General features: G+C 50.0%; 1 protein-coding gene across 2 annotated transcripts in view; it reads right to left on the bottom strand.

Moving 5' to 3' along the window:
* The window catches only part of LOC119979022 (membrane cofactor protein-like), a 221,241-nt gene that overhangs the window by 26,276 nt on the left and 172,650 nt on the right, over positions 1 to 22,315 (bottom strand). For both annotated transcript variants that reach the window (XM_038820994.1, XM_038820993.1), the window contains one exon: positions 17,065 to 17,100. In XM_038820994.1, the coding sequence (XP_038676922.1) occupies positions 17,065 to 17,100 (36 nt within the window). The remainder of the gene's footprint in view (positions 1 to 17,064; positions 17,101 to 22,315) is intronic.

A 22,315-nucleotide genomic window follows, 5' to 3' on the forward strand; every position in this document is an offset into this window, starting at 1 on the left:
GTTTTTGCACTATGTCACCTTGTCCATGGGCAGGCTCATGTGGGCAAAGGAGGAATGACACATGTTATGTGTCAACAATTGTGTGCTCGGGGTGTTGTGCTGGCGGTTGGGGGAGTAGTCCGCACATGTGTGATTTGTCGGGGGAGTGGTCGGTGATGGTGGACATGTTTTCCGGTGAGTAGAGGCTTTTCCAACCAAAAGAGATGATGCTAGAACAGTGGTAAATATTCTGTTAAAGGAAATAATACCTAGGTTTGGGATACCAAAGGGTATTAACAGTGACAGGGGATCTCATTTCACTAGCAAATTGACCAAAGTCCCAACAGAAGCCATGGGATTTGATTGGAAATTGCATATACCATATAAGCCACAATCCTCAGGAATGGTGGAAAGGGCGGATGGAATAATTAAAACTGCAGTTACAAAGGTGTGTCAACAAAATGGGCTGCTATGGCCAGATGCCATACAATTAGTAATGTATGCCCTACAAAATCAGAAAAACCATAATATGGGTTTAACCCCGTATGAGATATTAATGGAATGTCCCATGACAACTGGAACTAAACCCCCAATGACTCCAGCGGCAGTAGCCTTAATATGGGTAGATGAGGCATCACTAAAATATGCCCAGGCCATGTGTGAACCCCTGGAAAAAGAAAGAAAAAAGAAAAAAAGAAAAACATGAAAAGATGCATCCAAAAGAGGGAAATACACACCCTTTAAACCTGGAGATCAAGTATATGTGAAAGCATTAAACAAAGATTATTTTTCTCCGAGGTGCAATGGACCCTACCAAATCTGCTAACAACCCGAACAGCCGTTAAAGTAAAAGAAAAGCCAGGTGGGATCCACGCTACTCGTGTAAACTACATCATACGGAACTTTGAGAGTACTAGTGAAACGCTGACCTGAAGAGAATGACGGCGTTGATGTTTTTATATTATCATATTAATCCAACATCATGTAGAGGGTAAACTGAACACTAACACCTGATATACATGTCTCACTCATACGTAGAGAGGGTCAATGCATCCAGTTGTTGGGTTTGTACATAAATACCCAGATGCTTGGGGGAGGGCATCCCCGTGCGACCCATCCCATTCAACAGTAACGAGATAGCAGAGTGGGCTCTGAGATGGAATAATATAGGGCATGGTGAAGATACACAGGATATATTCAATTGGAGATTAGCTGGATACGATATGAATAGGGTTGAGGAATGGTGGGGACCTTAATGTAACACATCAACCGCACTGGTTGATCCTTCCCAATTATACTGGAGTCCCAAAAGGAAGTATATGCTTTAAGAATCATAAAATATATGGGACCCACTCAGTAGGCACGAGTCAGTGTGATCAGACCTTGAATTGGCAACACCCTGGGCGCAATTCTCCGCAAATGCGGAGAGCCGTGAAGGCTGCCGTGAAACCGGCCGTGTTTCACGGCAGGCTCCACGCCCCCTCCCGGGACACGATTCTGCTCCCCGGTCGGGGCTAGCAGCGGAGCCCCATGAACCTCAGCAGCGCGGACTTAGCGAATTGCGCGCCAAAGTTAACGAATAATACGAATAAATGCAAAACAAAAAAAAGGAAAAATTAAGGTATAAACACCAATTAATAACTAGAGGAGATAACTAGTAATACCTTTGGCACTACTGTAAATTGCCACAAGGATATGTTAATTCCCTGAACCATTTTCAGGCAATAGTCAGGGAGCTGATTAAACATGATTTGGCTTTCGTATATATTGATGATGTGTTAATTAGAGATGATGAGCAGGAGGACACATGTTGAAAGAGTGACCAGAATTCTTAAAACACTTAGTGAAGTAGGATTTAAAATCGGGTTAAAGAACTGCCAGATTGGCAGGAGCGAAGTCGACTATTTAGGGCAGGGGCGGGCAAACTTTTCCGTGCAAGGGCCACATTCAGAAATTCACAATTTTAAAGGGCCGCATAGTATATTAAGTAAAATAATTACTTCACCCGGTTATGATTCTGGGTGCCTCATATAGAACATAGAACAGTACAGCACAGAACAGGCCCTTCGGCCCTCGATGTTGTGCCGAGCAATGATCACCCTACTCAAGTCCACGTATCCACCCTATACCAGTAAGTAACCCAACAGCCCCCCCCCTCATTAACCTTAAAAAAAAATTTTTTATTTTTATGACTTGGTGGGCCGCATAAATACCTTTGGCGGGCCGCATGCAGCCCGCGGCCGTAGTTTGCCCACCCTGATTTAGGGTATTCAGTGTCAAAGGCAGGCAGGGAGGCCAGTGTTGGGATGAGAGGGAAAGTTACTAGAATCACAGCGCCTGTTTCACGAATTGGGGTTCAGCAAATCACGGGAATTTGGGGGTATTTGTGACCAGTAGTGGCAGACTTTAGTCCTTAGGCTTGCCCCATTTATGAAACTTTGGAAAAGGGATTTTAGGTGGACCAGTGACGCACAGTTTGGACTAGTTAAAAACAGCTGTAGCAACATCTGGGCCATTAGAGGAGAAACATAAAGGGACGATTTGAGCATTAAATTTGATCTGTACGCAAATGAATATGGTATGGTGCTTGCTAATCATAGTACTCAGACACCTATCAAAATTTGATAGGAAATTGGGCAAGGGCTGAACAAACGTTTTCGGACATCGCAAAATGTCTTACAGCCATAACAAAAAGGATAGCAGAGATTGAAATGTATCAGCCGGGAAGAAAATTTATGTCATAACTGAATTTTTAGAATTGACAGAGTTGACCAAGAGACAGGGTTGCCAGCAGGGCACGCATACAGCCCGATGGGAAACCATTATTTTAAACCCTTCCTGAATGTTTATTCATAATATTAAAAAGGGAGAGAAACTTGATAAATCAGTTAGCAGAACAGAGTCGGTAAATGCTTGGGTGATATATACGGATGGTAGTAAAGTTAAGAAGGACGAAGAACAGGCCAGATGGGCATCCATTAAAAAAAAAGACAAATTCAGGAAAGAAAGTGGTGGGGAAATGGAGTAGCATAAAAAAAACAGACACCGATGGAAGAATGGTCATGAGAGTATGCAGGCACTCTTTTCCTAGGAGCAGCAAAAGTAATTTGTATTTTTAATCACAGCTGATAGAAGCACAGGGGTAGTTGCATGAGAGAATTGGTCCCTAGTTTAAAATGATTCATTGTGAACATAATGAAACATTGTGTCAAAGGTGTGGCACATCCTGTAGCCCAGTAGTTTGGTCAAGGAGTAATCATATGAAACCTAGGAGAATGACAGATACAGCGTAGTCAGGCGATTTGATATTGCATTTAGAACGACAGAAATGGGGAAATGCTTCAGCTCAAAGCAACACTGATGATTGAAGTTGGTGACCACAAGATCAATTTTGACCGTGGGATGGTGTGCTGATGACAAATGGTAATTATTGCAGAGAAAACCTAGCTGGTGACAAGTGATTGGGAAAGGGTGTGCCAGCTTGTGGACAAGTGACAAACTTATGGTATCGATTTGTGAGGAAGTACGTAGTTTATGCTGTTGGGATGACCTGGGGACTTAAAATTAGCCTAACAGTGTTTAGAGACTGGATCACTGCAATGATGCCGTGCCACAGGATAGATCATATCCCCAACTCGCTCAGACAAGGGAAAAATTTATGTTTGGGTGTGGGTGTCAGGATGCCTGTGAACTGAAACCTGTTAGCAGCATCAATAGGACAGATGATACAGTGAAAATATAATGTTCGGAACTTGTCCTGTCATAATCAGAATTAAAAATATTGAAGTAGATGCAGTAGCAATATCCAAAATGTATCAGGGAAAGTTTCGACCTGATTGAATCACTGAGTTAGCAAAAGAGGAATGGTGGCAATGGAAATCCGGAAGTCCTGGAGAGGGTACTTCTGGAACATCCAAGTGAGAATAGGAAGATACAAATCAAAAAATAGGGCCCTCTCCGCCTTTGACCTGTTCATTTGGGTTTCAGATAAAGCAACAATAATACAGATGAAGAACTTGAACAACACTCTGAAGAAGAATGTTTCAGACAGTATGGGCGGAAAACTAATGATACAATTGGCTACATATTTGAAGGAATTAAATGATAGAGCCTGGAAGAAAAACCTTACGGGTTAGCAACAAATCAAAATATCAAATTATTACTGAACTCCGGTCAGGCATCTCTAACTGGACATTAGCTGATGGGTGATCTGTGGTCTCCAGGAAGGACGTATTATGCGGTGGAGTTATTAAGGGTCTCAGCAGACAGCAACAACTGACAAGGAACCCCCGTATTTTAAATGACAATAGTTTAAGAGCCTTGGCAGCTTGCTGCCGCGAGGGGAATTTATCACCAATGCAGCAACCAATACAGCATTGGAGAGTATAACAATTATTTCAGACAAAATGTCCTGTAAGTTTCTAGGGACTGTTATGTATGGATTCAATGGGGTTGTAACCACAAAAAGTTAACTGTATTCAATGTGCGAGTGGTGTTATTAAAAAACAAACGAAGAATGGCAAGTATACACTCCATGCTGTAAGGAAAATGATAACGGACAAAAGGGGTTTGAAGAAAACTGAGCTATTGTCTCAAGTAAGCCAGGGCCGGCAAGCTACATGGTTCAGTACAATGTTCGACGTTAGTATACGGAAGTCAGGAATAGAAACAAGATCGGTTGAAGCTCCTGCAATTAATAAAGCAAGATAATTAGTGGATAATACATGATATCATAATTTACCATTCCCATGAGAAACGAAAAGCACTTCCTACATTTAAAAAAAAACCAGTGAGGGAACGCTGAGGAACTGAGTTGTGTGCTGTTTCTAAGGGACATGAGGAAGCTTTTTATGGTGCTGCTACCCCGAGGTAGTCAGATGCCTTGAAGGATATGGCTATTGTGTTACCTTCCTGAGGGGCGACAGCTATGGTTCACGGTGATTGCACTTGAGGAACGCACATCACAAAGGTTCTATCCACACTGGTCTGCGAGATGGATGCATTTACCATTGATTTCCGTGCACAGTTTACAAATCATGACATGTGCATACGAATGACAAGGATGAGGGATAGCTGCTAGTCAGTACAACTATAAGAGGGATATAAACCCTACAGCAGGATTCAGCTCAGAGTTAGCTCTCATAGCTTGGTCATGGGGTTTTACCTGATGCATGGATTGATAATACTTGTTATTATAATTGTTTACTGTATAATCATTGGATGCCTTAATATGTGTTGTAAGCTGGCTATGGCTTGGATGATGCCGATAGGCTTGGCACAACATTATTCACCAAAGATGACATAAGAACATAAGAACTAGGAGCAGGAGTAGGCCATCTCGCCCCTCGAGCCTGCTCCGCCATTCAATGAGATCATGGCTGATCTTTTGTGGACTCAGCTCCACTTTCCGGCCCGACCACCATAACCCTTAATCCCTTTTTTCTTCAAAAAACTATCTATCTTTACCTTAAAAACATTTAATGAAGGAGCCTCAACTGCTTCACTGGGCAAGGAATTCCATAGATTCACAACTCTTTGGGTGAGGAAGTTCCTCCTAAACTCAGTCCTAAATCTACTTCCCCTTATTTTGAGGCTATGCCCCCTAGTTCTGCTTTCACCCGCCAGTGGAAACAACCTGCCCGCATCTATCCTATCTATTCCCTTCATAATTTTAAATGTTTCTATAAGATCCCCCCTCATCCTTCTAAATTCCAACGGGTACAGTCCCAGTCTACTCAACCTCTCCTCGTAATCCAACCTCTTCAGCTCTGGGATTAACCTCGTGAATCTCCTCTGCACACCCTCCAGTGCCAGTACGTCCTTTCTCAAGTAAGGAGACCAAAACTGAACACAATACTCCACGTGTGGCCTCACTAACACCTTATACAATTGCAGCATAACCTCCCTAGTCTTAAACTCCATCCCTCTAGCAATGAAGGACAAAATTCCATTTGCCTTCTTAATCACCTGTTGCACCTGTAAACCAACTTTGTGTGACTCATGCACTAGCACACCCAGGTCTCTCTGCATAGCAGCATGCTTTAATATTTTATTGTTTAAATAATAATCCCGTTTGCTGTTATTCCTACCAAAATGGATAATCTCACATTTGTCAACATTGTATTCCCGAGGAAGACTTCCGGTCAGCAAGCGGAGCGGTCGCAAGGTGAGGGGCTCCCGTAGCGGTGGAGAACAGGGAAGGGAAGGGAAAGGACGCGCACACCTCCCCCCCACAAAACAAACCGGTCACCGAGGGATCCTCGGCGGCGGCGGCGGCAGCGGGAGAGGCCCAAGCGGCGGCGGCGGCGGCAGCAGCGGCGGGAGGGGCCCCGGCGGCGGCGGCAGCAGCAGGAGCAGCGGCAGGAGAGGCCCGGGCGGCGGCAGAGCAGAGCGGCGTCTACATTCCCCCCCCCCCCCAGGGGCCGGAGCGGAGCAGCGTCCAGACCCACCCCCAAGGAGCGGAGCGGAGCGGCGTCCATACCCCCCCCCCCCCAAGGAGCAGCGTCCATAACCCCCCCCCCCCAAGGAGCGGAGCGGAGCGGCATCCATACCCCCCCCCAAGGAGCGGAGCGGAGCGGCGTCCATAACCCCCCCCCCCAAGGACCGGAGCGGAGTCTACCCTCTCCCTCCACCCCCCCCCAAGGGCCGGAGCGGCGTCTACCCCCCCCCACAAAGGGCCGGAGCGGCGTCTACCCCCCCCCCAAGGGCCGGAGCGGCGTCTACCCCCCCCAAGGTGCGGAGCGGAGCGGCGTCCATAACCCCCCCCAAGGGCCGGAGCGGCGTCTACCCCCCCCCCCCCCCCCAGGGCCGGAGCGGAGTCTCTTCCCCCCCCCCAAACAGGCCCGGAGCGGCGTCTCCCCCCCCCCCAGCAGGCCCGGAGCGGAGTCTCCACAAACACTCCCCCCCCCAAAAAAAAAAACCGGCAGCAGCCACCACGTGGCAAGAACAAAGAACTGGACAGACTCCTCTCACTCTCTCTCTCTCCTGCGTGAGAGAGGTAGGGGAAAAGTGAGGGGGGGAGAAAAAAAAAAAGAGGACTTTTATTTAAAAAAAAGTACACTGTTAAAGAGAAAGGGGGAGGGATATATATTATTTTCTCTTTCTCTACACCCACTCCCATCAAAGCAAGCCCACCTGAGGGGAGTTGCATAAAAGGAGGTGGGAGAAAATAATTAATAAACAAATAAATAAAATAAAAATCGGGCATTGAAAAAGGGGGAACAGAAAAACAAGGGGAGAAGAAAAGATGAAGGGGAAGGGGGAGAAAAAAACGCCAGAAGGGAGCCAAGGGAAAGGGGGCACCAAAAGCAGGCGGGACAAAAGGCAAGCCAGCTCACGCGAGCGGATTAGCACACGAAGCAGCGGGACGGATGTACCGCCGCATCAAAAAGAGCCGGACAGACAGGTGCCCTCTCCCCTGGGGTTAGAGGGGGGCGTGAATTGGAAGGAAGCCTTTACTGAGGTGGTGAGGGAGCAGCTGCAGGCAATCAAGGCAGAGTTGAAAGCAGACGCAGAGGCCGCAGCACAGGCAGCAGTGGCCAGGGCCATGTCAGGGGTGCAGCAGGCTCTGACCAGATTGGAGGAGAAAGTGGAAGCTCAAGGGAAGAAACTGGAAGCTCAAGGGGGGAAACTGGAAGCCCATGAGGCAACCATTAAGGAGCTAGAGAAAGCAGCGACAGACATGAGCGACCGGGTCACGGCCCTAGAAAGGGAAGTGACGAGTCTGGGCGCAACACAGGGGAGCCTGAAGGGCAGGGTAGACGACCAAGAAAACAGCTCGAGAAGGCAAAATGTTAGGATAGTGGACCTGCCAGAGGGGACCGAGGGTAGAAACCCCACAAAATACGTGGCTGCAATGCTGGGCAACTTAGTGGGCAGGAAAGCTTTCCCCACCCCTCCGGATCAGGACAGAGCACATCGGTCGCTGCGCCCGAAGCCCAAGGAAGGGGATCAACCGAGAGCAGTCATAGCCAAACTGCACCGGTACCGGGATAGGGAGGCAATCCTGCGCTGGGCCAAGGAAAATAGAGCCAGCAAATGGGACGGGCACACCATCCGAATATATGAAGACCTTGGAGTGGATATATCTAAGAAACGGGCTGAGTTTAACAGAGCGAAAGAGGCTCTCTACAGGAACAAAGTGCGTTTTGGTATGCTGTACCCAGCGAAGCTCTGGGTCACATACCAAAACAAGGAATATTTCTTTACAGCCCCTGCTGAGGCGAATAGATTCGTCGAGGAGCACGGGCTGGAAGAACAGCAGGGGGGGTAGGGACGAGAGGCCCCTGGCAAGGAGCAACGACACGCCAATGGGTAGGATGGGGAAGAGCAGGCAGAAAACCGTACAGGCCAGGTAGAGGAGAAGCGAGACAACAACCTCCGAGAGGGGAGCCACCGTAATAGCAGGAAAGCTAGCGCCGGGGGCACACAACAAAGCAGGGCCGCTGCGCACCCCCAACAGGGGGGAAGGCGCCAGGCAGGGGAGGGAGGAGATCACCCACCAAAGTCGGGAGAGCAAACGGGGACAGGAATAGGGTATAGAGGAGCAAAGGAGGGGTATACAGGGGAGGAGGGTAGAGGGAGAGACCAGGGGGGGGGCACACAGGGAGGGGAAAGGTAGGGTCAAAGGGACAAACGAGGCCAGAAAAGAAATAGGGCTACAAAGTACCACAACCAAGGGCTCGGAACAAGGAACCGCTGCAAGCACCCACCCAGTACGGTCTGTGGGCAAAGGGGCCCCCCAGAGTGCAGGGGACTACCCGCGTGGCGGACACACAGTGGACGGCCATGGCGGGTGCCCCCAAGACAAGGGGAAACCCCGGAGCGCAGAGACCCGAACGCATGGGGAGAGCAGTGGTAGCGGCCATCCGGATGGCCCCCTAACAAAGGGAAACCCCGGAGGGCAGGGGCTCGTCCACCAGACAAACATGGTTAATCCCACAGGAACGAGGGGGCAGAAGCCCCCCACCAGGATAATCACCTGGAACGTAAGGGGACTTAACGGCCCAGTGAAGAGATCCAGAGTCCTCACCCACCTCAGAAATATGAGGGCCGACATAGTCTTCCTCCAAGAGACGCATCTGAGGGAGCAGGACCAACTGCGGGTAAGAAAGGGCTGGGTGGGACAAACCTACCATTCCTGCTATGGGACAAGGGCCAGGGGGGTGGCGATACTGATCGGCAAGAGGACAATGTTTAGGGCGACAAAGACGGTTACAGACCCAGGGGGGTGATATGTCATGGTCAGCGGGGCCCTGGATGGGGCGCCGGTAGTCCTAGTCAACGTGTACGCGCCCAACTGGGACGACACGAGCTTCATCCAAAAGACCATGGCAGAAATCCCGGACATAGCGACGCATCGACTAATCATGGGGGGGGACTCCAACTGTGTACAGGACCCAAAGACGGACAGATCAAACCCCAAAACATGGAAAACCTCAAACATGGCAAGGGAACTCGGTCACTTTATGGAGCAGATGGGAGCTGTGGACCCCTGGAGGTTCGCCCACCCGGGGGAGAAAGAATTCTCCTTCTTCTCCCCAGTACACAACGTGTTCTCCAGAATTGACTTCTTTGTGGTGGGGAAAACGGTGCTTCCAGGGATAGACAAGGTGGAATACTCCGCAATTGTGATATCAGACCACGCCCCACACTACATGGACGTGCGGCTGGAGACGGGAAGGGCCCAGCGCCCCACATGGAGGTTGGACGGTGCCTTACTAGCTGACAAGGCCTTCAGCGAAAGGATAGCGCGGGCCATAGCGGAGTACACAGAGAACAACCAAAACGGGGAGGTATCATCCTTCACGTTCTGGGAAGCGCTTAAGGCCGTAATAAGAGGGGAAATCATTGCCTTCAAAGCGCAAAGAGATAGGGAGGAAAGGGTGGCTGGGCAGAAGCTGGTCGACTCCATACTGGAGGTAGACCGTAAATACTCCGAGGCCCCGACCGTAGAGCTCCTGGCGGAGAGAAAAGAACTACAAAGGAACTTTGACCTGCTCTCCACCAGGAAAGCAGTGCACCAACTCCGCCAGGCACGCGGGACCCTGTACGAACACGGAGACAAAGCCAGCCGCCTGTTGGCACACCAGCTGAGAAAGCAGGCAGCCACCAGAGAAATTGGGCAAATCAGGGGTACCAGAGGCATGTTGGAAACAGAACCAGAGAGGATTAACAAAACCTTCAAGGCCTTCTACCAAGAGCTGTACACCTCAGATCCCCCAACGGGGAAGGCTGGGATGAACCGGTTCCTTGATGGACTGGTCATACCAGTCGTGGGAGAGGGAAGGAAACGGGACCTGGAAGCACCACTAGCACTGGGAGAGATCATGGACAGTATCAGCTCCATGCAGACGGGGAAGGCGCCGGGACCGGACGGATTCCCGGCGGACTTCTACAAAAAATTTGCGGGAGATGTTCACAGACTCGCTAGCTAGGGGCACACTGCCACCCACGTTAGCACAGGCCTCAATCTCGCTGATACCTAAGAAAGACAAAGACCCAACGGAATGTGGGTCATACAGACCCATATCTCTGCTGAATGCAGACACCAAAATACTGGCCAAAATCCTAGCCAAAAGGCTAGAAGACTGTGTACCTGAGGTGGTCACAGAGGACCAGACGGGCTGCGTCAAAGGTAGACAGCTCACCTCGAACATCAGGCGCCTGCTGAACGTGATAATGACCCCCTCCGGGGAGAGAACACAAGAGGTGATCGTCTCCCTGGACGCAGAAAAGGCCTTCGACAGAGTCGAATGGAAATACCTCATAGAGGTACTGGAGCGGTTCGGGCTTGGAACAGGGTTCACCGCGTGGGTAAAACTCCTATACAACGCCCCCATGGCGAGTGTACGGACCAACAATACCAACTCCCAATACTTCCAGCTGCACAGGGGCACCAGACAAGGATGCCCACTGTCCCCACTGCTGTTCGCACTAGCAATCGAACCGCTAGCAATTGCGCTCAGGGCAGGAAAAAATTGGAGGGGGATCCGAAGGGGAGGCAGAGAGCACAGAGTCTCACTCTATGCAGACGATCTGCTCCTCTACATCTCGGACCCACAAAGCAGCATGGACGGAATCATCGCGCTCCTGAATGAGTTTGGAGCCTTCTCGGGCTACAAACTCAACATGAGCAAAAGCGAGATCTTCCCAGTACACCAGCAAGGGGGGGGGGGGGGGGGGGGGGGGGGCAGCACTAAAGGGGCTGCCGTTCAAACAAGCCCGACATAAATTCCGCTACCTGGGGATCCAAATAGCCCATGACTGGAAAGGGATCCACAAATGGAACCTCACCAGCCTGGCGGAGGAAGTAAAAAAGGACCTGCAAAGATGGAACACACTCCCACTCTCCCTCGCAGGAAGAGTCCAGACGATCAAAATGAACGTATTGCCCAGGTTCCTCTTCCTGTTTAGATCCATTCCGATCTACATCCCCAAGGCCTTCTTCATAGCGCTGGACAAACTTATCATGGCGTTCGTATGGGGGGTAAAAATGCTAGGATCCCAAAGAAGGTCCTACAGAAAACAAAATCCAGGGGGGGGCTAGCCCTCCCGAATCTACAATTCTACCACTGGGCGGCAACAGCCGAGCGAGTAAGGGGATGGATCCAGGAGCCAGAAGCCGAGTGGGTGCGTGCGGAGGAGGCCTCCTGCATGGGGACCTCCCTCCGGGCCCTCGCCACGGCAGCACTCCCATCCCCACCCAAAAAACACTCCAGCAGCCCAGTGGTGACAGCCACCCTCCAATCCTGGAACCAACTGCGGCAGCAATTTGGCCTGAACAAAATGTCGGACAAGGCTCCCATCTGCAAAAACCATAGGTTCAAACCAGCACTGACTGACGCCACCTTCAAAAGGTGGAGACAGGACGCTGACAGTCAGGGACCTATACACGGACGACAGGATCGCAACACTGGACGAACTGACAGAGAAATTTCAGCTAGCTGGGGGGAACGAGCTACGGTACCTGCAGCTCAAAAACTTCCTACGAAAGGAGACAAGGACGTACCCACAACCGCCACGACAGACACTACTGGAAGACCTACTGGACGCAAGTATCCTAGAGAAAGGGAACTGTAGTGACATGTATGGCTGACTGGTAGATAGGGACGACACCGTACTGGACGCAACAAGAAGGAAATGGGAGGACGACCTGGGGATGGAGATAGGGTGGGGACTCTGGAGCGAAGCACTGCATAGGGTCAACTCCACCTCCACGTGCGCAAGGCTCAGCCTGACGCAACTAAAAGTGGTACATAGAGCCCACTTAACGAGAAACCGTATGAGTAGGTTCTTCCGGAGGTGGAGGACAGATGTGAGCGGTGCCAAAGAGGCCCGGCCAACCACGCCCACATGTTCTGGTCTTGCCCCAGACTTGTGGAGTACTGGACAGCCTTCTTCGAGGCTATGTCCAAAGTGGTGGGGGTGAGGGTGGAGCCATGCCCGATAGTGGCGGTCTTCAGGGTTTCAGACCAGCCAGATCTATTCCTGGGGAGGAGGGCGGACGCCCTTGCCTTTGCCTCCCTGATCGCCCGCCGTAGAATCCTGTTTGGCTGGCGGTCAGCAGCACCGCCCAGAGCTGCAGACTGGCTGTCCGACCTCTCGGATTCTCTCCAAATGGAGAAAATCAAATTCGCCATCCGAGGGTCGGACGACGGCTTCCACAGAACGTGGGAGCCATTTATGCAATTGTTCCGGGACCTGTTTGTGGCCAACGTACAAGAGGAAGAATAGTCGGGGGAAGGTAGCCGGCGGGGAGGGGGGGGGCTACGGGCTCGTTACGGGGGTTTGATGGCTAGCTAAGGCCCAAAACCAAACTAAATAAATGCCAATAAACATGTTGGGGAATGTAAAATATGTATGCCGGCAAAGAGGGGGAGGCCACAGTTATTACTACGAAGATGCTCACCTGTAAATATATATGTTAATTTTTGCGTGTTTTTTTTTCACTCTCTAACAATTTGTAATTTGTTCAATATAAAACATGAAAACTGAATAAAAAACATTTATAAAAAAAAACATTGTATTCCATTTGCCAGACCCTAGCCCATTCACTTAACCTATCCAAATCCCTCTGCAGACTTCCAGTATCCTCTGCACTTTTCGCTTTACCACTCATCTTAGTGTCATCTGCAAACTTGGACACATTGCCCTTGGTCCCCAACTCTAAATCATCTATGTAGATTGTGAACAATTGTGGGCCCAACACGGATCCCTGAGCGACACCACTAGCTACTGATCACCAACCAGAGAAGCACCCATTAATCCCCACTCTTTGCTTTCTATTAATTAGATCCTGTTACTGGTGACCATCACACCAGACGGAAGCTGGACAGAGAGCCAGAGGCTGTAACAATGTGATGAGATGTTTATGTATTGAATACCAGCTCAGTTAAGTTCTGATAACGGGCCCCATTTATTGGACAGATTAACGAGGAGTTCTGCTCCCAGTTGAGTATACATCAGTGGTTCCACTGAGCGTACTGGTCACAGACGGCCGGCTTGGTTGAGAGACACAATCAGACCCTCAAAACCAACTTGGCCAATTACAAGTGGACAGGGGGCTAACATGGTTTGGGTTGCTCCCCGTTGCCCTCTTCCAACTGTGAGTCACACCTGCGGGATCGGCCTGGCTCTCTCCTGCCGAGATCTTTTATGGCAGGCCCCTTAGAACACACCCTGTAACCTGCCTGTTCCCAGACTGGTCCAGTTTCACCATATGGGGCAGCACAGTAGCATTGTGGATAGCACAATTGCTTCACAGCACCAGGGTCCCAGGTTCGATTCCGGCTTGGGTCACTGTCTGTGCGGAGTCTGCACATCCTCCCCGTGTGTGCATGGGTTTCCTCCGGGTGCTCCGGTTTCCTCCCACAGTCACAAAGATGTGCAGGTTAGGTGGATTGGCCATGATAAATTGCCCTTAGTGTCCAAAATTGCCCTTAGTGTTGGGTGGGGTTACTGGGTTATGGGGATAGGGTGGAGGTGCTGACCTTGGGTAGGGTGCTATTTCCAAGAGCCGATGCAGACTCGATGGGCCGAATGGCCTCCTTCTGCACTGTAAATTCTATGATATGACTAAAGAAAGGACTAACTATGTTCTAGCCCTCACTAAAGCCCTCAGGGAACACCATAGCCAGGTTCGAGCGGCTCACCTATCACCGTCCCCATTACATAGCTCACTTCCAGTGCAGCCTGGCAGTTATTTAATGTCACAAATTGGACTCGGAAAGGGTTGGAACCTCGATATGAGGGGCCCTTCCAAGTTCTTCTTACCACCCTCACTGCAGCTAAAGTGGAGGGGCGGAGTGCTTGGGTCCACCTCCACCACTGCACAAAGGCTGGTCACTAACCTGCCTCCTTCTCCCAGCGCTGTTTTACAGGTGTGGAGCATGACGGGTTGGATGCGTGCCGCCCTGTGCCTCACTTGGGATACTTCCCGAGGTGGGAATGGAGAGGGGGAACACCATCTATACCTGTAATCTCGACCAAACTACAAGGACATTTCACGTATGGAGAGGTGACGTTCTCCGATGCCCCCATGTACGAGGGCACAGTATCGACTCATGGAAGGTTATCAAGTTAAAGGACAATGAAGGGCTCATGAAACAATTATATCGGTTCCGGTATTGGGACGACAACATTGCGCGCACATTGCCTTGTTTTGGAGTAAATGTACATTTGATTTCGGATGTGATAAGACTGGTGCCATAAAGGTAAAATCAGACCGTGTTGAGGGGGTAGGAAAAGGTTGTAGGGGAGTGGGGCGGAATAGCAAGAGGACGGAACGAGTAAGGAGGGAGGCACGACGAGAACGCAGGTTATCAGGAGGTATACTAACTTCACTTAGGACCCAGAACGAAGGGAACCTGGGAAGCATGAATCTCTTCGACCAAATCTACCACCGCATGTATGGCCAGGGACCGGTTGTCTGCTATCCAAACCCCGCATTGGTGTCTAGGTTTATTTTCCGTCTCACCACTTTGGGGCACTCCCCAAAACGGTGGCTCACTGTCGGAGTTCTGAGCCACCGTCCAAGCAAGTTACTCTTCCTTACGATCTGGGTTCTGCCCCACCAGCTATTTGCCTTCCCCTTCCTCGGGATGACTCCCATTCACAGTATGATAAGCTTCAACGGTGGAGGGCGTATATACCTAGCCACTCCACTCCCAATAGAGATTCCCGGTCGTACGAGAATCGTTCCAGCAGTGAGGGGTACGGCTGTTTGTTGGTAGAGATGAAAATGAATATAACATGTCTGTTCTCCACTTGTACTGATCCAAAGTGTCACATAACACTGACATCAGGTCAATGCGTCTGTTACAACGCCATTTGTGTCCCGCTGAAGGCAGGCCTTTAGCTTTGTCGCTGGGCGAATGCCTCTCATATCACTGTGGGGACTAGGGCTCTCCGCATTGCTAGGAAGCCCGGATGGGCATTCCATAGCTGGATAAACTGGGCCACTGGGGGATTCCTGACCCAACCGATATACTGATTGTGATGCTAGCCTGTATACGGATCAAGGATACTACTTCCATTTTAATGGCACGGCGGCCAGAACTGCCCCCCCTCCCCGCGTGCGGGCGGTCTCAGCAGAATTCTGCGAGGGGAATCCTGAGCACAGCTAGGGATTGGACCAATAGGTTATCATGAAATGATAAAAGGAGGGAATGAGGAAATTAACAGAAAGGCATAATGGGTAGTTAGGTCAAGTTAGCGTAACATTTTACTGCAGTAGAATAAGGAACTGGGATTCAGGGCAGGCAGAGGGGGATGGGCAGTCACTGAGACCATTTCTTTGTTGCCAGGGATACTGGGAAAAGGGGCTTCAGGCCAGGTTGAGGAATGTGGGGAAGGCCTATGGGAGCCTTGCATTTGTACTGTTGCCTTATTTGGTCGTATGTGGGTGAAATTTGATACAACTTGAATGTATTTGTACAGAAATGCTTAGTCCCTGTTGTTCACTCTGGCTGTTGGAGAGCCAGGAGACGGTTGTGTCCTGCTCTGCAGATGTAGTGGATCACCAAGCTAGCTGGTTGAAATAAACGATAATTGATACCTGTAAATCCGTCTCAAATTTTATTGAGCCCAGACTGGCAGCAAAAGAATCAGGATTGTCAGGTGGAGGTTTGGTCTTAAGTAGGGTGCTCTTTCCAAGGGCCAGTGCAGACTCGATGGGCCAAATGGACTCCTTCTGCGCTGTATATTCTATGATTCTGAATTAATTTAATGACCTCGCGAATGGTCAAGGTCAGTGAACTCAACTTCAATTGCCATTTTCTTAAAATGTAACCACCAAGATAAACCTTTCTGTACAATAAAGTACATTAACGTGGATTTAAAAAATGTGGTGTGTGTATATATACAATTGTTTATAAATGTGAGAAATGCCAATAAAAAGATTTTTTAAAAAATGTAACCACTAAATTCACAGTCAATTCTCCACATGCCCTTCACTCAGTTTCCAACATTTTCTATCAATCATGATTCATACCTCATATTAACTTCACCTCACACACTTAGCACTGTGGAAGCCACATCTTACAGTTGCACATACTACCAGTTATTCAACCATGGCAGCCATATTATCCAAATGCATTGCACCACATGAACTGAGAAACCTTTATTACTCTTGCAGGACAGAAATTGCACACAACCAATTGTAGTTCTGTCGAACTAAACTAAGAAGAAAGACTTTGGGCTGGATTCTCCGTAGCCCGATGCCGAAATCTGGATCGGTGATTGGGCGGAGAATGGCTTCTTCCCACATCTTTGATGTCGCCGCCAGCAGGGGATCAAAACATCACTAATGGGTTGGCACTGGGCGCTGATACCATTTTCTCCCCGACAATAGGAACTCTGTTACTGGCGGCGGGTGGTGGTGGTGGAGAATCCAGCCCAGTGTATGCCAATGCCAAACGCAAAACATCAGACACACACTGAAGATTTATGTGCTTAGCTTGAATGTCTCAAAAATCATTTCAAATTCTGATGCTCATAAAAACCTCTTCCTATTGTTTGTATATATTATAAAACATTGATTGTTGAAGATTACAGTATAAACATTTAAACAAAAGCTTGCGTTACCTATTTTTACTGTTCCACCATGGTGTCTAGATGTTTCTGTAATATTAAAACGGGAAATATTTTAAGCTCATCTGAAAATCACTTGCAGATGTCTAATCCATAAAAAAAACAATCATTCTCAAGCAGCCCCCCAATTAGCAATCATGAAATCTTTCCAATTACCACACTTCTGCTTCATCGATGAGAAGGAGTTCATACTCTTACTGTTCTCTAGCTGAGTGGTGAGTTTGTTGTGGGGATCGTAAAATTTCATGGGCATTCTGCCCATTGCCTACCTGTCTGCCTCACTGCAATTCTACCAGCAGTGGTGTAGATGTTGACATCCTACCTGTGGCTGGTCAGTTGAGGCCACTAATTGGCCAATAATGACCATTTAAGGGCTTCATCCCACTGAAGCTGGGATCAAACCAGTGGGAGAAGAGACCTGAACCAAAAGCCATGCCCAGCAGCTTTCACTTGTGAGCTGGTAGTGGGCAAGCTGGTATGCCTCCTTACCAAATCCTTAGGCCCATTGGAGGACCCCCGCACAGGTCTCCCCCACTCCCGTGTTGCTCCTGCAAACACAGCCCTACAAACACCCCCACTTACCAGCTCTGTGGCTTGTTGTGGTTGAGACTGATCCAGTCCCAACAGTGGCCACTGCTCCTTGTGATACTGCATGGACAGGGCAGCTGCTGGCTATTTAAATTGTTGGCAGCTCTCATAGGCAAAGGTTCCTACCAAGATTGGAATGAAAGTCTGGCTTTAAACCAATTAATATATCTGAGTGTTAATAGCCTGCGTTTTTTTTTTTACATTGTAAAATTCAACCTCATTGAACACAACAGTTAATTTCGCTGCTTGCACGCAAACCTGGAAAGTTCTTACCAGCAACCCAATATATATACATATATATATTGATACAAAAGATAAGTAGGCTGGAATTCTCCGTATACTCTGTCCGCTGACAGCGCAACTCTGCCAACAGGTTTCACGGCAGCTTCAATGAGAAATCTATTTTGAATGGGGATCCACGATAGAACCCCGCCTCCATGAACAGCACACCACCAAGGTACATGGGGACCAGAGAATCCCACCCCAGTCTGTACAAGGCATGACCATGGGCACGATTTACTGGCCACGTTGCGCCCGAACGGGAGCATGATGCGGCCAGTAAATGCCAGGCTGGGGACCAGAGAATCCCACCCGTTATTATAGAATTCATAGAATTTACAGTGCAGAAGGAGGCCATTCGGCCCATCGAGTCTGCACCGGCTCTTGGAAAGAACACCCTACCCAAGGTCAACACCTCCACCCTATCCCCATTACCCAGTAACCCCACCCAACACTAAGGGCAATTTTGGACACTAAGGGCAATTTATCGTGGCCAATCCAGCTAACCTGCACGTCTTTGGACTGTGGGAGGAAACCGGAGCACCCGGAGGAAACCCATGCACACACGGGGATGTGAAGACTCTGCACAGACAGTGACCCAAGCTGGAATCGAACCTGGGATCCTGGAGCTGTGAAGCAATTGTGCTATCCACAATGCTACTATTTTATGTACAAGGCATGACCATGGACACGATTTACTGGCCACATTGTGCCCGAACGGGAGCACGACGCAGCCAGTAAATGCCGGAAGAGGCCTCCCGCCAGCTTCCTGACAGCCAGTACACCTCGCGAGATCTACCCAAGTCTTGTGAGGCATCGCGATCAGGATTCCACCCACATTCGGCGGATCCAAGCCCGCTTAGACATGCTGACCCGGGATCTATCGGGTTCCCTGAATCTACCAACCTCCCCAGTGAGTCCCCAGCTGGGTGCCATTCAGTACTGGCCCACACAAATGTCAGTGCCCCGGTGCACCATCAGTGTCACCTGGGAAGTGCCAGTCTGGCACCCAGGTGGCACTACCAGGGTGCCAAGCTGACAGTGCCAAGGTGCCTGGATGGTACCAGCAGTGTCAAGGTGCCACACTGCCCAGAGAGCAAACACCTGGGGCCTCCGATCCCCTGGGAGACCCCCATAAGTGCTGTTCCATCTGGTCCTCGTTTGTGTGACCGCACTGAACGGCGCACATTCAAAATCACCAAGGCGAAGGGGTTAGCTCCCAAGTGTTATACCAGCAGTCCCGTTCCAATGTGCCGTTATGCTAAAAAGTGATCCACCCACACAGGGCAGGATTCAGATCGCAACATCTCATGAGAACGCGTTAGATCTCATGAGGCGTGGCAAGCCATGCAGATCCAGGAAGCGGGATCTCACGACATCTACAAGCCACATCGTACCACTCTGCACTGCCTTTCCGGTGGAATGCGGCCAGTAGATTGCACCCAGAAACTTTCCCGTTAGATGGTGCCCTATATTTGCTCGTTCATTGCTCCTTTTACACTTTTTAGGTTCAATTATTCCAAAAATAGACTAAGGATATGATTCTCCCACAAAATAACACGGCTGGATTCTAAGCCTCCCGATGCCAGCAGCTACAATTGTGATCGGACAGAGAATACTACCCAATGCAAAAATTGTCATTTGTGCCCAGCACTGATTCTGATGCCATGCTTCGGTCCCCAGCTGGTGGAGTTTGTGAAGTTTGCATGGGCCTGCGCTGGAATTTGAATGTCATTAGTTGGTTGGACACTGAGGGCGGGCTGGATTCTCCATCGACTGACGCTGGAATCGTGGAACGTGATTGGGTGCCCAAATCGTGGGGGCCACAAGTTCACAACAAATCGTAATTCTCCTGTGCCTCGACAATGGCGTCAATGTGTTCCACTCCACACGTACAGTAAACATCGTTAACATATCACTAGCGGGCCTGACTTGGCATTCTCTGGGGCCTCCGCGATCCTCTGCCTCCATCGGTGGGAATTCCCGTTGGCGAGGTTCACTTGTACTTTCAAAAATCGTGAAACAGGCTTTGTGGCTGATGATGGGGAGAGAGGGGTTACAGAAAGTGTCCAACAACACCATAGTATGCTGACAGTTGTGCCGCTGGCCGGGGGAGGCTTCTGCCAGGGCTGGGGAGAGTAGCAGGATGTGGTCAGGAGGTGGGATGTGGGGTCGCGGTGAATGGGCATGGAACACTATTGCCGCAGCCTGCCAGGCAGCCATGTGGCTGCACACTTCGCTGACTGCCGACTGTAAACTTTGTGTCATGGGTCATATGGGTGCCATCCCAGGCCACTCCCCCTCGGTACCCTCTGGCCCCACCCGACTCATCAATGGGATGGGGACACTCCAGGGCAGCCAGTGACATCTTGATGGCTGAGATGAGTGTGTGTGAAGAGGAGTGCTAATATGCGGCTGCAGCTTATCAGCCTCTCAAGTGCCAAACCCGACCCCGGTGAAACACCTTTGGAATCGGTCGTGTTCCAAGTGGCTTCGGTGCTAGCCCCTCACTGGTCGGTGAATTGTCCAAGTGTGGCACCAGTTTTGCTGTCATGAAATTCCGTTAATCCTGCCCCAGCGTCAACACTTGGGGCTGGATCCTCCACTTCTGAGACTAGATGGTGACGCCGACGCAGAATTCGTGAAGTTCCATGACAGCAAAACTGGCACCGCACCTGGACCGATTCTGCTACTGATGAGGGGCTAGCACCAGGGCCATGTGGGCTCCAATGGCCTCTGGGACAAGGTCATCATGTCTAGTCTCTGTTGTGGAGACCAGTACTGATTTGCATCGGCCCCATACTGCGCGTGTATGGCTGGTAAATTCTGGGCGCCAAGAGACCGGCTGCCCATAGTTAAATGAATTTTAAGACTTATTTAAATATGTGAGTCGGGTTGATGCCCAGTGTGATCCAGAGTGCATCTGGTGACGCTGGTCAAGAGCATCACAATCAGTTTGGCACACAGCAGAAACCCTGTTCAGGGGCTCTCCCACTGTTCTCTGGAAATAGCGGGAGGTGCACCGGGCGCAACATGGGTGAAGAATCCAAAGGATTTGGAAGCACAATATACAAATCATTAAAAATAGTCATGTAGGTTAATAAGACCATGGCCGGAATCTATGACTGTTGGGATTCTTGTTCCCGCTGGAAGCACATCACTACCCTTGGTTTTCTCAGCGGCATGGGGTGGCTTCAATGAGAAATCCAATTGGTAAGTGACATGACTAGGAAATCCCGCTGCCAGCAAATGGCACTCATGATGTGGAGATGCCAGCGTTGGACTGGGGTGGGCACAGTAAGAAATGTTACAACACCAGGTTAAAGTCCAACAGGTTTGCTTCGAATCACTAGTTTTTGGAGCTCCTCAGGTGAAACCTCGCCTTCCTCACCTGAGGAAGGAGCTTCACTCTCAGGTTGATGTTGCCCCTGCCAACTCCAGATTCCACCTCACCCGCCGAAAGGATATAAGGGCCCATTAGATAGATTGGCCAGCACACATGCCTGGATCACCTGGACGTACAGTAGAATGCATTCTTAATGGCAAGAATCAGACTTTGTCAAACGATGAATAGCACAAGAGCTCATCTCACAATGAGTTGTCAGCATTCTTCATCGCGTGAACCAGACGTGCTGATACTGCCAACCCAGGACCAACACCCTGTGGTGATGCTAGTAGTACCCTCAAAGGGGAGAGGGTGAGCTGCGATAGTGGAATGGAATGAAGGACTGTGGGATAGCAAATGGACAGTGGAATGGAGGAAGGACAAGGAGGGCGCAATAAAGGGAGAAAGGACAGGGAAGATGCAGTGAAGGGAGGAGGGAAAGGGAAATTGCAGTGGATGGGGGGAAGGACAGGGAAGGTGCATTAAAGGGAGTAAGGACAGGGAAGGCAGCTTTGGGAAAGGGTTACCATTTGGAAGGGATGCATGGGGAAAGGGGCAAATTGGGAGTTGATCAGGTTGTCCTATGTACGGCGGCCCTGGAGCACATGTTGGGTGGCCTGCCATGGCAGCCCGGGCTCCACGCCCAGTTCTTCCTCGATATCCTCCTCGTTAGATGAGGCCTGACACTCAGCATGTCCCCCCCCATCGCTGCGTGATGTTGTGCAGGATGCAACAGGTCAGCACAATATTCAAAACCTTTCTGAGGCTATATTGGAGAGCCCCACCAGAATAGTCCAGATATCGGAAGCCGATGCACCGCTCAATGATGCTCCTGATTGCTGAATGGGGGGTCGACATAAAAAATCTCTGCATCGGTCTGGGGCCTCTGGTCAGCCATAATTTTTCAAGACCTCAGTGGATAACCTTTGTCGCCAAGAGCCAACCACTCCCGAAGGTGCCAGGAACCTCAGAGTGCTCCAGGATGTATGTGTC

This window comes from Scyliorhinus canicula, chromosome 15, assembly GCF_902713615.1.
Source record: "Scyliorhinus canicula chromosome 15, sScyCan1.1, whole genome shotgun sequence".
Taxonomy (NCBI): Eukaryota; Metazoa; Chordata; class Chondrichthyes; order Carcharhiniformes; family Scyliorhinidae; genus Scyliorhinus; species Scyliorhinus canicula.